The 16,938-nt window shown below is 46.6% G+C and overlaps 1 protein-coding gene across 1 annotated transcript in view; it reads right to left on the reverse strand.

The window, feature by feature from the left end:
- CCM2 (CCM2 scaffold protein) overlaps positions 1-16,938 on the reverse strand; it is a 72,921-nt gene that overhangs the window by 15,923 nt on the left and 40,060 nt on the right. The window contains exons 2-8 of the mRNA XM_065398492.1: positions 8,850-9,026; positions 7,510-7,593; positions 6,828-7,011; positions 5,008-5,144; positions 3,051-3,186; positions 2,278-2,335; positions 871-1,009 (exon numbers count right to left, since the gene is read on the reverse strand). Coding sequence (XP_065254564.1) covers positions 871-1,009; positions 2,278-2,335; positions 3,051-3,186; positions 5,008-5,144; positions 6,828-7,011; positions 7,510-7,593; positions 8,850-9,026 — 915 coding nt within the window. The remainder of the gene's footprint in view (positions 1-870; positions 1,010-2,277; positions 2,336-3,050; positions 3,187-5,007; positions 5,145-6,827; positions 7,012-7,509; positions 7,594-8,849; positions 9,027-16,938) is intronic.

Below are 16,938 nucleotides of genomic sequence, written 5' to 3' on the forward strand. Positions count from 1 at the left end.
CTACAGGCTCCACTCAGTACTGCTCAGTGCATCCCCCAGAAAGGACGGGGCAGCTGCAGGCCGTGGCGATAGCCAGATGCACTCCAGAGGAATCAGCTCGAGAGCAATACCATAGGCAACCGCAGCCAGGAGCTACACTCCGAGCGTCAATCACCTGACGTGTACAGGTACTAACAGCAACAGCAATTCATATTTTGCAAACTGTACCTTGTTTGTAGGTGAAAAACCCACTGCTCACAAAGGGACTCTCAGAAAGGAGGCAACCGATTAATACGCTTTGTTTAAATCCTTCTTAGGTTATTTCTAACCCTATTAATTCAGTGACCAACTTCAGCAATTGCTCCTACAATTGGGCTCCAAATGTCAATTTAATAGCATGCTCTACCATCCTACCCATTCTGGCAGCATCACCACTTAAGCATTGTGCATCACAGGAATCAGGCAGCTTTTATCTAAGACTGTTCTCATTCCCGAGAGCCTTTGCTAGAAGGAGGGAGGGAGGGAGCAGCCCTGGGAAGTTGTGCTCAAATCATTTACCTCCAGAGCCAGCTTATGTTCAAACCCTATTTAGGCTCCAAGTGGAAATTAGCTTGATGGCATCTGACCTGAATCCCTACGATTCCTAAGTGACCATGAAGCAATGTTATACGAGAGAAGAAAACAAACCAAGGTCGTTTATAGGACTGGTGCTGTGTTTCTGACCCGCTGTCAGAGCTTGCCGTGGGGTTCTGACTCCATGCTCAGGGCACAACTGCATTCCCAAGAATGCTGGCCTCGCTGACACTACCGTAAAGCGATCATGTCACCTTGCACGCACGGCCACTCTGCTACGAACAGACAGCGCCTGGCCTCTGATGCAGACATTCCTACCGTCATCATGTAGTCCTGGAGCAGCTCCGTTGCCGTGGTGCTCAGCTCGCTTTCACTGACTGTCTTAACGTGGGGCGACTGAGGCGTTGAGAAGGAAGAGGGCGAGTTGCCGCCTGTATCCAAAGATTCCGGAAAGGAGCTGAAATGCAATGGATCTGTGAGCCACCTTGAGAGCTCCATTACTGTCACCCCAGGACACCCTTCCAGTGTGTCTCTGCTAAACTCATTTTAGCTGAGGCCATCTTCTTCTATCGGAAGGATCCTGGGGACTTGGATAAGGTGTTAGGACCCCACCAAATTTAGCCAGCTCAGAGGGAAGAGTTGTCTCGTAACTCTTGTACTCAACCGCTACATGGGAGGGAAGCATATTCTATGGCAGAGGTGGGCAAACTACGGCCTGCGGGACCGTCCTGCCCAGCCCTTGAGCTCCCGGCCGGGGAGGCTAGCCCCGGCCCCTCCCCAGCAGCCTCAGCTCACTGTGCTGCCAGTGGTCTGGGCAGTGGGACTGCGAGTTCCTGCCGGGCAGCACGGCTGTGAGAGTCGCCAGGGTGCAGTGTATTAAATTTCTCCCTGTAGGAATGTGCTACTTACAGAGCACCAGGAAAGGCAGCCATAAATAGTACACCGTAAGTAGCACATTCCTACGGGGAGCAAGTGAATACACTACACCTGGCTAGGGAAGGCTGTGCCTCCCCAAACAGCCTGGCCCCTGCCCCCTACCCGCCCCCTTCCACTTCCCGCCCCCTGACTGCCCCCCTCAGAACCCTCGACCCATCCAACCCCCCCTTCTCCTCGTCCCGTGACCCCCCCCCAGGACCTCACCCCCATCCAACCCCCTTGCTCCCTGTCCCCTGACTGCCCCATCCCCTATCCACACCCCTGCCCCCTGACAGGCCCCCCGGGACCCCAACCCCTATCCAACTGCCCCTGTTCCCTGTCCCCTGACTGCCCCCCGGGACCCCTGCCCCTTATCCAACCCCCCTGCTCCCCGCCCCCTTACCATGCCACTCAGAGCACCAGGACTGGCAGCCGTAAGTAGTACACTGTAAGTAGCACATTCCTACAGGGAGCAATTTAATACACTACACCAGCCCTCCATACACTTTCGGAACCACGATGTGGCCCTCAGGCCAAAAAGTTTGCCCACCCCTGTTCTATGGACTTCTCTGGAATACTGTACTAAATGTAGCTACAAAGCAAGGGAATTTGAGCAGGCAGGGACGGAGGGCTGTATAGACAGCAATATCACTGTCGAGTATTCCAGCTGTAATTATCAAGAGACATTCAGCGTGTGTATTGTAAAAGTTCCCCCTTTTAGGCTGTAAACCCAATGTCAGGGCTATATAAATAAGGTATCATCCATCTAAGCCAAACCACCCCCTTCCAGAATGCGTACGATCAACTTACAAAGTGCTTGCTTCGGTTTCGTAAGCTTCTTTAATGTCCACTTTTGTTGAAGAGTCATCTGCAAGGAAGATATTCCAGTCAAGCGATTTATAGTCACAAATGCTGTCTATTTCCTAACCTGCTGGTCATGGACACGCGTAGTTCCAATCTGAGTGTCCAGGGCTAGAGTATGAAAAATAAGACGTACAGGACAGGGGTCGGGGGGGAGGAGGGGGGGAAGTCTTCTGTCGCTTAAACAGTATCAGGAGGCCAAGAGCAGGATAATGCTGAATTGCAAAGCACCACTTTAATAAACTGCCTCCACTGATTAAAAAGGAAACAAAATACAGAACGTCTATGGACAGGTGCGGGACAGCTACCATGTTCCAATCTCCTATGGCCTTGCTTGCCTCATAGCTATGGGAAAGGGACAGCTCCAAATGATGATGATCAGGGAGGAGACAGTTCTTTGGGCCATTCAACTCCACACAAAGGCTAGATCAGGGCCGCAGCTGTCACGAAGCTGGTGGCATTTGAGATGCATCACCCACTCGCAGTTCACAATACATTTAGTAGTAAGACAGGGCCCCAGGAAGGCCTACGGTTATTAAGACCTGGGCCTCTGTTTGAATCCAGTTTCTCCATCATAGAACCAGGAGCGTGAACAGGGAAGGGAAGCAAAGGGTATTGCTACACCAAGTGCTGTGGTTCGTAGGAGAGCCGGAGGCAGAGCAAGCCTGGGTCGTAAGGGGAGGATTCTTCCTAAGAGTGAAAGGAAACGGCACTTGACATACCACTGTGTAGGGACATATGGCGCGTTGGTGTGGAGGCCCCATCAAATATTGCTCTATCTAAGAAGTCTATTGTGGACTCAGTGTAAACGATCTGGAAGACTTGGCTGAGAAGTGAGCAGAGTTCCTCTGCAGTTACCTGGGGAGGGAGAGAAAGAAGGGTCAGTCAGGGAGGTTATGGTGCAAGATGCCTTCAAAAGAGACAGCACGTGCTTCTATTCATCCCCCAAAGGAGCTGCACCACAGGGCACACTCAGACGCATCACTACCGATATTTATAAGGGCATGACATCACCATTAAATAGAGAGAACCCCATGGTTCCAGAACTGGGGGTGCCTCCTACCGCAGCCACCGGACTGACTCCACAGGACACTGCAGACCAGAGGAGCCTGTTCAGGGGATTTCAGTACCTGTGCTAGTAAAAAGACTTGGTAAAGAAGAAACCCTGGAATGTGAGCACAGCCCAATTCTGTTATTTTATACCCCAGGGTGGTCTCCAATCCATAAAGACAGACAGATTTCATGCAACCCAGATACACTCATCATCTTTGTTTCACAGATCTAACCTGAGGCCATTTGATGATAGGAATGTGGGGTATATTGAAAACAAAATCTGAATATTCAAGTACCCCTGACTAAGTACCTCATGGTCTTATTTCTATAACCTTGTTCTACTCGCCCCCTCAGCCCACTGGGTTTGCAGCTACCTCGCCACATCTGTCATATGTTACCTTAGACTGTAAATGTTCGAGGGCAGCAACCTGTGCCCCTCTGCACGGCCCTAGCACCCCTTTGGGAGCTGTACAAATAACAGAGTTTAAGACAAAGGAGGGCAAAGCCTATGCCCTTTAGGGAGTGGATTTATGTTGTGGCTGTTGCTCACCCTCTCTTTTTCCTGGGCAGGAGGAGATTACGAGAGAACCACCTCACGGCGTATCATTACGCCCCTTAGCAGCAAGCTCAGAATCACTGTAAGGGGGCAGTAGCCAAGCAGCTGCTTTCCCAGATTCCTGACTGCAGAAGTGGGAGCTGGGCAGCAGACAGCGTCTGCAAGAAAGAGCTGTTCTCTAGCGCATTTGAATTAGATTGTGAAGCTTGAGATGGGGACCATATTTCCTTATTTGTACAGTGCCTAACACACTGAAGAAGCCTTAATAATTCATTGAATAAATATGTTGTATACTATTCTTGCCTGCCAAGCTTACCCATCTCATAGACTCATAGACTTTAAGGTCAGAAGGGACCATTATGATCATCTAGTCTGACCTCCCGCATGATGCAGGCCACAAAAGCTGACCCACCCACTCCTGGAATAATTCTCTCCCTTGACTCAGCTGTGGAAGTCCCCAAATCATGATTTAAAGACTTCAAGTCGCAGAGAATCCTCCAGCAAGCGACCCCTGCCTCATGCTGCGGAGGAAGGCGAAAAACCTCCAGGGCCTCTGCCAATCTACCCTGGAGGAAAATTCCTTCCCGACCCCAAATATGGCGATCAGCAGAACCCCGAGCATGCGGGCAAGATTCTCCAGCCAGACCCTCCGGAAAAAAGTTCTCTGTAGTAACTTTTAATATCCTATCATTGACCATTGTTACTAATTACCAGCGATGGCACGTTATTGACCTATTGACTAAAATCACGTTATCCCATCTCAAGTTACTACAGGAGCACCTTATAGTTCGCATCGGGATGGATTCTGATCTGATGTTATACTGCATAGCCTGGAGCGACTCCGGTGAAGTCAGTGGAGTAACTATAGCTTTGTGTGTAAGTAACGGAGGGCCGGAGCAAGCTATTTATTTACACAGAATAATCCCATGCAGCCTTCCTGCCACTCGATTTCACAGGTAGCAGCATCAATGCTAACCAAAGAGCTGTTGTTCCATGGGATCTTGACTGAAGTTACAAGATCAGGACACAAAATTAAGACCATCTGGATCTACAAGGTAATTAAGTCTTACTTTGTTCTCTGTAGCCAGGACCACCAAACAACAAGCTTCGACAGGTACCACGCCACTCTCGGACAGCGAGCCTGAAGTAAGTGCTTTGGAGCTCTCTGCACAAAGACTCTGGCTTGGGGAAATCCCAGGGTCCTGAGCTGAGAGACAGAGACGCTATTAATGAATAGCGAGAGGAAAGGAGGAGGAGGGGATATGGAAGTGATTAACTCGCTGATGCAGATCTAGGCACTGCAAGTGGCCAGCTGCCATCCTGATCGGATTCCCATTGTTTGAGACAGAATGAGTTTGTTTTTCAAATGCACTATCCCCTCCCATGTGTGGCCTGTGATTCGCCAGTATTTCCTCCATCTTTCGGAATAGGTTTGAGATGGCGACACAGATCAGCTCCCCACTCTCATTCTAGAGTTTGGCCACCAACTTGTCAGTTTGGCAATTCAATCCATTCAGGGCAAATCAGATTTTGACGGTTGAAAAGTGGAACCTGATCAAGTTTTGCCACTGTCGTCCCCATTCCTGTATTTCGTAAGAAATTTCAATTAGGATCAGCCAAGTACGGTCGATGGGCTAAGCTGCTTTGATTATTTTTCATGTCAGCTGCAGCTGAGCTTAACTGGCCCATTATACTGCGAGAACGAAGGACTAATTCCACGTCTTCCTAAGCCCCTCTATAGCATGCGCTTACACTAAAGTGTCCTGGAAGAGTGCAAGGAAGGTTGAGTGAATTAAACCTGGAGTCAACTCAGTCAGGCTATGGGGACTGCAAAGCTGCCAGAGAAGGAAGGCAATAGTCAATGGCAAGAAGAAGAGAGCTCCCTCTTGTGGGGCAGCGGTAGCTAGTGTAGAGCACGGATCCAGGCCTCAGATCCATGCATTGTATAAACCAGAAAATGTTCGACTTATGAGGCTCTTATTCAGTGAAGGGTTCTGACAACTTCATGTATCACTAGCTTCACTGTTGTGGTTTAGGCAGCTGCAAGAACCCACCAGTAGAGTTACAGCTTCATCATGGAGATATTAGTTTATTCTCTATATTGTTCATCTCGGTCAAACAACAAATCGCTGCCATTAGCTTCACCAGGAAGAAAAGTATCAGCTCCCAGAAACAATTACACCCAAAGATGCGTTTAAATGTAGTAACCAGACCTGATGGAGCGATTCCTGAGCAGTTCCTGACTTTTACAGCAGTCTCGCATGCGGATTCAGAATGAACACGCAACGCGCGCATTTCTCCTTAATGCTCAATGAGACCTGGGATGTGGGTATGTCGATTCGAACCGAAGTGCACTAGAGAGAGCACATTTTCCACATCAGCCAAGTGAGCACTTCTAGGCAGTGACACCTGCAGTGAGTTCGGACACACTGCTGTAGTAGTGATTAGAAACGGAAATCTTTCAAAACAGCCTTCTAACAGGAGGAGTGAGGGGGGAGGGACACAACCGAACTACTTTATGAATGGGATTATATGACAGGGTTGGCTGTGACTGCAGGAAATCCCTTCCAGCCTTATGTTCCTATGTTAAAGAAAACCACAAACAAACAAGCACCAGTTCTATCCAAACTTACTGGTACTTCTAAACTGATGAAATATCTTGTTCACATGCACTGGGAAAATTAATGACTGTTCCCACTTCACTAAGCCGATCTGAGAGCTAAGAGCCTTAAATTGGGCATAAGCATGACGTATGTCCACTTTAAGGTCCCTTTACGCCACCAGAGTGGTGTAAAAAGGCCTTAGTATAAATGAGACTCAGGCCCTTAGACTCCAAAATCAGAGAACAGATGCAACCTGCATTGCAATCCCTGTTCTGGCCACAACCTACCTGTTTTCAGCACTACCAGGTGTGAGGAGTCATCGCGGATGTATGACACAGATGCGATGTCATGGATGGGGACCCTGAGTATGATATCCTCTCCATCCCGCCACACCAGCTTGACGTTGTAGGCAGACAGACTAATCACAGCATCATGTTCCTGGGTCAGCTGCCCTGGGAGCTGATGTGCCCTCTACAAACGAAAAAGCTTTCATAAAAAAAGGTGGAATCATTTCCCGTTTCATTACCCCCAGGCGATCACAATGGCAGTACATCTCCCCAGGGAGGAAGGGAACACCCACACACCACCCATCTGCAGTTCATTTTCTGGGCACCTGATAATTGGTCATGTATAAATCACCTTCACTATTAAAATACAAGGACTACGATCATTTGAGAATAGGAACCAACCTGATACACATTTCAAACAATCCCACAATAACCCTCTTTGCTTAAGCTTCTCTTCTACTCTTGTGACTTCAGTCATCTACCCCTGCATCACATCGCATCCTAGTTCTTGGGCTGCAAGACTTCTCAGAACAAGGATCGAGACTTTAACCTCGCTGCCCAGAAGCATCCATATCTATGGTCCTACGTGCAAATATTGACTATGAATAGTAGCAACTGTAGAGCTGGTATAGTTCATTCAGCAAGGGCTTGGGATACAGCACTGGAATGGACTGGTACCCACCTTTGCATTGTCTATTAAATGCAATATTTCAGTACGACTGGAGGGATTCAGGTACCCTGGGATGGATGTTAGTTGGCCTAAATACTGGGAAGGAAAAAAAAAAAAAAGGTCCATTACCATGTGATATATAAACCGACACATTGAAATCCTTACATCTGTACTCACAGAAATTGGGATAAATTGAAAGAAGAAAAATACATTAGTTGGAAATAACTTCTTGAGCCCGGTCTGGAGAGAAATATTGCCTAGTTGTTGTCTCAATGCCACCTTTAGTAGTCACCTGAAACCCACTCACGATAGAAGACAATTGATGAAGCTACTCAAGGTGGTCACGATTTATACGGCTGGCTTCTAGGAGTTGAAATTCTGCCCCTTTCAGCTGGTCAAAGGGTGAGCATTTAAGTCTAGTGGAGCGTAATCTAGCACAGAGGTTTTCAAACTTTTTAGGCTCCATACCCCTTCCTGAATAATGTAGTCTGCCACATACCCCTACTAGAGATAGGTATAGTATGACCCCATGATTAGACTGCCAAGTCTTACTAAATCAAATATGTTGTCTGCCATTATAGGATTTTTCTCGCATACCTCCCAATGAGAGCTCATGTACCCCCGTTTGAAAACCACGGATCTAGCAAAACATTACTGACAGCGGTCATTCTCCAGCAAGCATCAACTGCCTTCCAACTAGATTTCTGTATGGTCAGATTATACAATATTCTCTTTAGCATCTTTCATACAGGCTATATCCCAAAGGCTTTACAGGAGTTAAATATAGTTACAGAATTAACTAGTGACCAGGAATAGATCGTTTTCAGCTGAACTGTCAGAGCAGACAGTTGATTAGGGGGAAATACACAAGAGGGCTGTTCCAGATGGCAGGAGCTGCAGAGAAAAGTCCAGTATTACGAGTGCGGAGATCACGTAAAGGGACGCGCACACACAGTCCATTAGGTCAGCCAGAGGAAGCCCCCTAGGGATTTGAAATTTTGAACTTGACCCTAAAATGAAGGGGGAGCCAGTGGAGCGAGGCTGTCCCCCCTGCACCCATCGCTGAGGAGCTACCACCCACACGGAGACAGACGTCGAACATCGCAATTTACGGACACGTGGGCATCTCCAGGTCAGCAGCTTTCCCCCTTGAAGAGCTGCACAGAGAAAAGAGCGGAGAGCTGTGCGAGTGAATTCACGGAGGATTTCAAACGCAGTTTAACGCCCAGGTTGTGCATTGCAGCAACGTAATCAACCAAATCATTTACTGAACGTGGCCACAAATTCGACAGGAGGCGGCGGCTGAAAGGTGAATGAAAGAGACGGCTCCCCCTCCGGCCCAAAAGAGTTACCTTGACTTCCTTTTCAATGTAGTCATTCAACAATATGTCTGGTTCAACTCGATCAGGCAAGGACAGCAGTACTGTATGAAGAGGTCGTCTTTCCGTAACCTTTTCCTGGGCCTTTTTATCCCGACCCTTTTCACCTTTCAGGAAGACGCGTTTGAAAGGGGACACTATTCCAGGCTGCTGGCAGAAACAGAAAGAGTGGCGAGTTAGGGCTGTGTTCGGCATGATGTAGAATTAATGCACACATGACGAGTCTTGTTAAAAGCAAGGCAGAGAGTTTGAGGCGAATCAACTACCTGGCAATGAAAGGGAGTTGGAATTCAGGAGCAGTACAACAGTGGACTGTGTGAGCTCTGGTTCAGTGTGCCGAGCAGTGAATATGAGCATCCCAGCTCCTGGTGCCACTGTCTCTCTCCTGAAAGGGCTCATTATTCGCCTGATGGGCTGCATGGGATTATTCTGTGTAAATAACTAGCTTGCCCCGGCCCTCCGTTACTTACACATAAAGCTATAGTTACTCCACTGACTTCACATGAAGCCCATGATAATTCCACCATCAAACTGTGAACACGTCTCAAGTGGCCTGGTCCATGTCAAGGCGAGTGTTCCACTTTTGCAAAAAGCTGCTCCCAAGTGTGCAGTTTCCCAAGTTTCCATCCAAGAGGCACCTCTTTCTCTCTCCCACACACCTTACTGACCACCACAGTTCTGTGCGGGGATACCTATCAACTCCACAACAATCAAAAAAATGGATCAGGATAAATGTTTACTGAACTGCCCAGGACGTAACCACTGGCAGAATGAATATAAGACAGACCAAATGAAAGTGTGGCTTTAAAGCTCTGGATCAAATCTAAGACTTGATTGCCAATCATAGAACCACAGGGTTAGAAGGGACCGCACAGGTCATCTAGTCCAGGGGTTCTGAAACTTCATTGCACTGTGACCCCCCCCTCTGAATTTTAGTTCTAGCCTCCAAAGTACTGACAAACCCCCTGTCCCCCTCGCCCCAGCTTTATGTCATCTGCAAACTTGATCAGTATGCTCTCTATACCCACATTCAGGTCATTAATAAAGATGTTAAACACAGGACCCAGAACAGATCCCTGTGGAACCCCATTTGAAACCTCCCTCCAATCCGATAACATTCCATTAACAGTTACTCTTTGTTTGTGGTTGTTTAACCAATTACGTATCCATTTAATGGCAGTACTGTCAAGGCTGCATTTCTCCAGCGTATTTATCAGAATGTCATGTGGGACTATGTCAAAAGCCTTCCTGAAGTCCAGGTATAGATGTCCACTGCATTCCCCCTCATTCACCAAATCAGTCACCCTTGTCAAAGAGCCAAATCTGGGAGAAATTATCTTTCCAATGACAGATGGCAACCTCAGAGTCAATCATTCATACCAACATTCTGAATCGAGCTACATACAATATGACAAATATAAAACTTCTATTTTATAAATGGTAACATATAATGGTATAGAACATTTATGGAACAGCCAAAGAGGGATTGTGTTGTCAAACACAACCAGAACCTCATTAGTGTGGCTTTCACAGCCAAACTATTTCATTAATGCATTTTGAAGCAAATCATAGCTAGACTTGGAACATACTTTCCTCCTAACCCATTTCTTCCAGGAATCCTTCCTACCAGGGCCGGCTCCAGGGTTTTTGCCGCCCCAAGCGGCCAAAAAAAAAAAAAAAAAAAAAAAAAAAAAGCGTCGCGATCTGCGGCGGCAATTCGGCGGGAGGTCCTTCGCTCCAAGTGGGAGTGAGGGACCGCCCGCCGAATTGCTGCCGAATAGCTGGACGTGCCGCCCCTCTCCAGAGTGGCCGCCCCAAGCACCTGCTGGAGCCGGCCCTGCTTCCTACTTTACACTTCTCAATCTCCACACCTTATATTGTTGTCCCATGTCCTTCCCATCCTAGCTTTTAAATTTTTTTTTGGTCTTGCCCTTCATTTGTAAAGTACAATATAAATCTACAGTGCTGGATATCAGTAAGCAGTTTTTTATCATGACTGATCACCTTTCTTCAAAGTGATCAATTACTACTGCATTTCCCTTTCCAGTATCTAAATATGTACACATTACAATTATTACAGAAGTAATTGTCCAACAGAAAAAAAGGTGTGCCTTAAAATTTTTAGGAGGAAGTATGCAACTTTATGATTCAACCTAACATCGACAGTAAGGAATTAGTCCTAATGAGATCAGAGAATTAACATTACGAGGTTCAATATTTATCTACTCTCAGTAGTTTCCTGATGAAATTGGAGGTTAGAAAAATCAAAAGGCCGTTCTGCAAGTTCAGTCTAGGGTCTGGAAGGAAAAAAACCCTAGCTGAGTTCTTTCTGCTTTTTGAAGTCACTAACGAGAATAGAGGCTCTGTGATCAGAGCTTAGCTAAATTATCCTGAAGCTATGCAAGGCAGAACAGAATCCAGCAGTACACGCACTGCCGGGCTAATGAGTTGTTTGTGTCAATAAAGTAAACAGCTCCGCCTCAGAGATGCGGTGGGAAAATATGCAAAGTAAGGAAGTGCTATTTTACAAAATAACGTTGCAGACTCGGATGGCACTTTAACTTGCTGCCATCTGCTAGCAGCACGCTTTTATGATCAAATTTAGTTTTATTCCTTTTTGTGTTCTCTGCTGAGTTGCCATTATTAAAATATGAATGTGCCAGCCAACAATTCAGATGAATAGTTTGAGAAGGAACCCAGTGGAAAAATAAACTGCACAGAGACTGACAGTTCCTGCTTTAGGAAAGAAAAAAAAAAATATCTCACACACATCAGGACATGAATATAGTTAATATACTGCTAGGAACAGACAGTCTCACCCCCATGTTCTGTAATTTCACCCATATTGTAATCTTCTCAGCAGCAAAATACACACAGACACACGTGTCAACTTTAGTAATCTCAGTTAATACCGACAAAGGCTTTAATCTAGCCAAAAAGGAAGGGCAGCAGCAGCATCTTCACAGTAAATACAGCTCCACTTTAAGGAGTCATCAGATAGAAGCTTGAATTCACGTTTGAAAATGGGACTTGGGCTCCTATGTCACGGAGGCGCTTTTGAAAGTCTCACTGAACAGACAGCCCAATAGCTGAGTTTTCAATACCGACACCGCAACAGGCCCGACAGCAACGCACTGCGTGCACACACAGTTCCAGTGGGAGGATTGCCACCACCATTTTTGTGACACAGTTCATGTAACTGCACCACCAAACCACAAACAAATGCACTACAGAGACCCAAGTATACATCCCTGCCAAAGCCAGAAAGCAAGAGACACACAGAAGCTCTGAGTAAGCTTGCCTTACTACAACACGGCCAGGTAGACATACACAAAACTAACACAGCTGCAGTTGCTCTGCTATGGCACTTCAGTGTAGACGTTACCTACGCCAATGGGAGGGGTTCTTCCATTGGCGTAGGCAATCCACTTCCTTGAGAGGCCGTAGCTAGGTCAACGGAAGAATTCTTCTGTGGACCCAGCACCGTCTACACCAGGGGTTGGGTTGGCAAAGCTACATTCTCAGGAATGTGGATTTTTCAAATCCCTGAGAGACGTAACTATGCTAAGTTAAGTTCCTAGTGTAGACCAGCCCCCAGAAAGAAGTTATTTGGTTAGGTCTGCAATTCAGGGTATGTCTACACTATAATCTTAAATCAACCTATGTTAGGTCAACTTACAGTCACCACAGTAATTACTGCACTGGCTGATGTCCACACTACCCTCCTTCTGTCAGTGATGTGTCCTCACCAAGAGCGCTTCCACCCACTGAAGAGGGGGAAAGTGGGGAGCTGACAGACATGGCTCTCAGCTCCGTGCAGCTCCCCAACAGGAGTGGGGGGAGGACAGCTGCCCAGGGCTTCTTGCCTCCGGCAGGGAGATCCACACCTGGAGTTTGGCTGCCATGCACCCGGTAGGGAGCCAGGACCCCTGGGGGCAGCAGGGCTCCAAGTGGGGAGTCCAGGTGGCAGCCTGGCTTGGAGGGGAGACCGGGCAGCTGCCTGGCTGGGAGCCATGAGCTGGCTTTCTTGTCTTGACAAGAATGAGAGCCAACAGCCAAAGTAAGGAACAGTGTCTACATAGACACCGCGTCACCCTAACTCCACCGACCTAATAACTCCACCTCCACGAGAGGTGTAGGGCTTATGTCAGCATAGTACGGCACTTACATCCCCGGGAGCAAGCCTGTAGCGTAGACACGGACGTAGTTAGCTCAACATAAGCCGTCTTATGTCAACCTAACTCTGTAGTGTAGACCAAGCCTCGGAAACAGCACACGCTTTCCACTCTGGCTTCCCCCTCTCCTCTGGCTCAAAGTGCAGGTCAGATAAGTTCCAGCTGGTTCAGCAAGCTGAGGTTTCAGTTTTGTTGTAGGATAGTCAGCCATGAAGCTTTGTTTCCCCAATAGCAGACCCCTGAGTGCTTGGCCTTTCTGGGAGCCCTAGGGCAGGTCAACTAATTTCTGATTCTCCACCTTTAAAATGGGAAGAACAAACGGGGAGGGCTTGGGATTTTTCCTTGTTTTTCTGTCAAGCACTATGCACCCCTAAGCGGGTGTAGAAATTATTAGCTCAAATAACGATGCTTAGCTACCTCCCATGAGTGTGGTAAAGCACTTCCAGCACCTGAGATCGAGCAAAATATTATACAGCGCTTTACATCTTGCTACAGTAACATTAGCTAGTTCATTCCTCCACTTGTCTAACACAAGCCATGACCGCTTCAGCCTCTTTTCTCAGGAACCATGGTCATTAGGGTTGTATGCGCAGATCTTGTCTCTTATTTCTTTGACCCTTGCAGTAATTTGTCATGTTTACTGTATATAGTCAGTCTGTCATGTTTTCCTGGTGTGCACAGTCTGTGGTTAAGATTACCAAACAGTGCTGCAAGTTAGCGTCTGTAGACTTCATTATATTCCTTTTTTCATTTTAGACTGATGTCTACTAAAACAAGTTAGTCTCTTTCCTAAAACAACCACACACAGATCCAAAATCATTTAAAAGAACATCCCCCAGATCAATTCTAGAAAGTCCAATATTTCCCAGCCTCCAAATTTTGCTAGGCACTATCCAGACATAAGATATGATATAGTCCCTGACCTGAAGAGTTTATATTCTCCATGGGCATGCCATGGAAAGGTAAATATAAAGGGAGGGGATAGGAGGAATGGGGACAAAGGTTACAAATACAAGATCATGTGTCTGATTCAATGGATTCACACAAGCCTGTTCTTTCTTCCCAACAGTAGCAAACATGGGGGTGAATGTGTGTGACGGGTTGGACCCGTTAAGGTGCCACCTGATGTGCTGAGATACCACTGAGCCCACCTGTTCTGCCAGCCTGGGCACCCTTTTTACCTCTCTGGCTGAGCCAGGCTATTAAGCCTCCTCCAACACACACACAGTCAGGGCCACACTCAACTGCAGAATGACACAGATACGGAGATCAGCTCTGGGGACTTGCTGGCAGACCCAAAAGGTCTATTATGAAATCCGCCTCCTCCCTCAATGTGGAGGAAGGTATGCACAGCCTCCCCTCCCCCCCCGCCCCACCAATTATGAATTGCACAAACTGGGTTATATTACAAACAAGAAATATCTTTAACAACTATAAAAGGCAGATTTTAGGTGGTTAAGGTAGCAAACAGAACAAAGCAGATTACTAAGCAAATAAAACAAAACACGCAGACTAAATTTGATTCACTAAAGAAACAGGTTACAAAATGTAATTGCTCACCTTAACTATTGTCACAGGTAGATTACTGAAAGTCTTGAAAGGCAACTGCACTGGCCTGCAGCCTGAGACTTCAAAGTAATTCCACTCACAACCTGGACGCACCTCCCAGCCTGGGTTCAACCCTCTCCCCCTCAGTTCAGTTCTTACTTCCAGGTGTTTTTCAGTGTCTCTTTGGGTGGGGAGGCAGAGGAGAACCACGATGATGTCACTCCCTGCCTTATATAGCTCTCGTGTATGGCGGGAATCCCTCATCTCTCAGTGGCAGAACACTAGCACTCCAAGGGGTGGGTCCAGTACCAGGTGACTCAGATCCATGTCTCTGCAGGGCTGTGTAGCTGTCTGGAGCGTCCACAGGAAGGCTAAGCTCTTTTACAGCAATTGTATTTGCTAATGGGCCATTAGTCCTGTCTGGCTTTTCCATTGTTGTATCTGACGGGCTAGTTGGGGGTGACACCCAAAGTAACACATTTGAAATACAGATACATAGTCACTATTCCTAACTCCAGATACAGAAATGATACAAGCGTACAAATTGGATAATCACATTCAGTAAATCATAACCTTTCCAACGAGATCTTACACGAGCCATCTTGCATAAAGTACATCTTATGCTTATGATATGGATATAACCTATTTCATAAAAAATATGGAGTTACAATGTGATCAAGCCAGTCATGACTTTTAAAAAAGAACTATTACCCACCCCCTCTTTTCTACTGACTCAACTCGAAGAGAGGAACAGCAACCTCTCCAGCAAGAAGTAGAGCAGAGCCCATCAGAAGGAACCAACTACACTTTCTGAGTCTGAACGGTTTAAAGCCCTGAAGTCAGTAGTTTTGCCTGAATATGGACTGCAGCATTTAGCACTTCCATTCTATTAAATTGCATAAGACACCAGAAATAGCGTAGCTGGCCTCCATAGCTTACTTCTGGTGCAATGAGAAAAAAAAATCCCCAAGATTACTCAATAGAGATCTAACTACACCTGCATCTTTAGAAATAAGAGTTAAATTTACTTTCAAGGGAAGAGACATAAAAATCCGCAAGTCAGTTTCAATATGGCACCCAAAACGATCTCTCAGACTAACATGGATTCCCCCGTCCCCATGTCCCCCCGCTCCATGCAGGGCTCTGATGGCTTTGAAAATAGTAGAGCTCCTATGTGACATGTATAGCCATTTGACCCAAACTACATCCAACACCCCAGACATTTTTTTTGGTTCCATCTTCACAAGTTCATCAGGCTACAGACAGGTTTGAGGACATGCAAGAAACATGCTTGTTCCCACCTAAGCTGCACATCCCAGTGCAGTGAACTGATCTCCCTCTCTTTTAAGTTCAGAGTTCTACAAAATTCATTACCAGCGGAGAGAGTCTGGATTTTGCTCTCTGAAAGCCTTAGAGAAACGGAAGTAAGACAGCGACCTACAATGCAGAACCGAGAACTACTGAACTCTGAAGGCCATTTATGTTAAGAGTCAGTACAAAACCTACACCTACCTCGTTCTCCATTTATGAACCCAGCTAGGAAGAGCAGAAGCAAAACGTGTTGTGGAGCTACTTTTGCAGCTCCAAAAAAGTCCCGTTTCACCTGCGGTGCAGCTAGTTATTGTAATCTTACAGGCTTTCAACTTGCTGTTGGATCATGTGGAGGAGCAAGGCATAACTGTTCGTTTTCACTCTTCAACAATAATATGAGCAGGAAGTGGAGTAACCACAGTTTCCTCCTGCTAAACACACTTGTACTGAAAAACAGTGAAAAAAAAAAATCTAGTTGAGGTGAACAAAAAAAAAGGTTCCAGTGAAAAAAAGTCAGATGAACGTTTAACAGTAGCATCTTCAGTGCTGCCACTGATCAAAAGGAATTATTTCATTCAAAAAAAGAACAGGAGTACTTGTGGCACCTTAGAGACTAACAAATGTATTAGAGCATAAGCTTTCGTGGGCTACAACCCACTTCTTCGGATGCATCCGAAGAAGTGGGTTGTAGCCCACGAAAGCTTATGCTCTAATAAATTTGTTAGTCTCTAAGGTGCCACAAGTACTCCTGTTCTTTTTGCGGATACAGACTAACACGGCTGCTACTCTGAAACCTTTCATTCAAAAGGAATTCTCTTGGGGAAGTTCTATGGGCTGTGTTCTAGAGGTCAGGCTGGACGATCACAAAGGTCCCTTCTGGCCTTGGAATCTATGAAGCTAGGAAATCTATGAATCAGCAAAGCAGTGCTTTCCACTTAGCAAGTACTCATAGTTTGAGGGACTCCCAAGTCTAGCATGGAGTAAGGAAATACTAGAAATAGCAAAGAAACGACACTGTACTAACTGCT

This window comes from Emys orbicularis, chromosome 2, assembly GCF_028017835.1.
Source record: "Emys orbicularis isolate rEmyOrb1 chromosome 2, rEmyOrb1.hap1, whole genome shotgun sequence".
Taxonomy (NCBI): Eukaryota; Metazoa; Chordata; order Testudines; family Emydidae; genus Emys; species Emys orbicularis.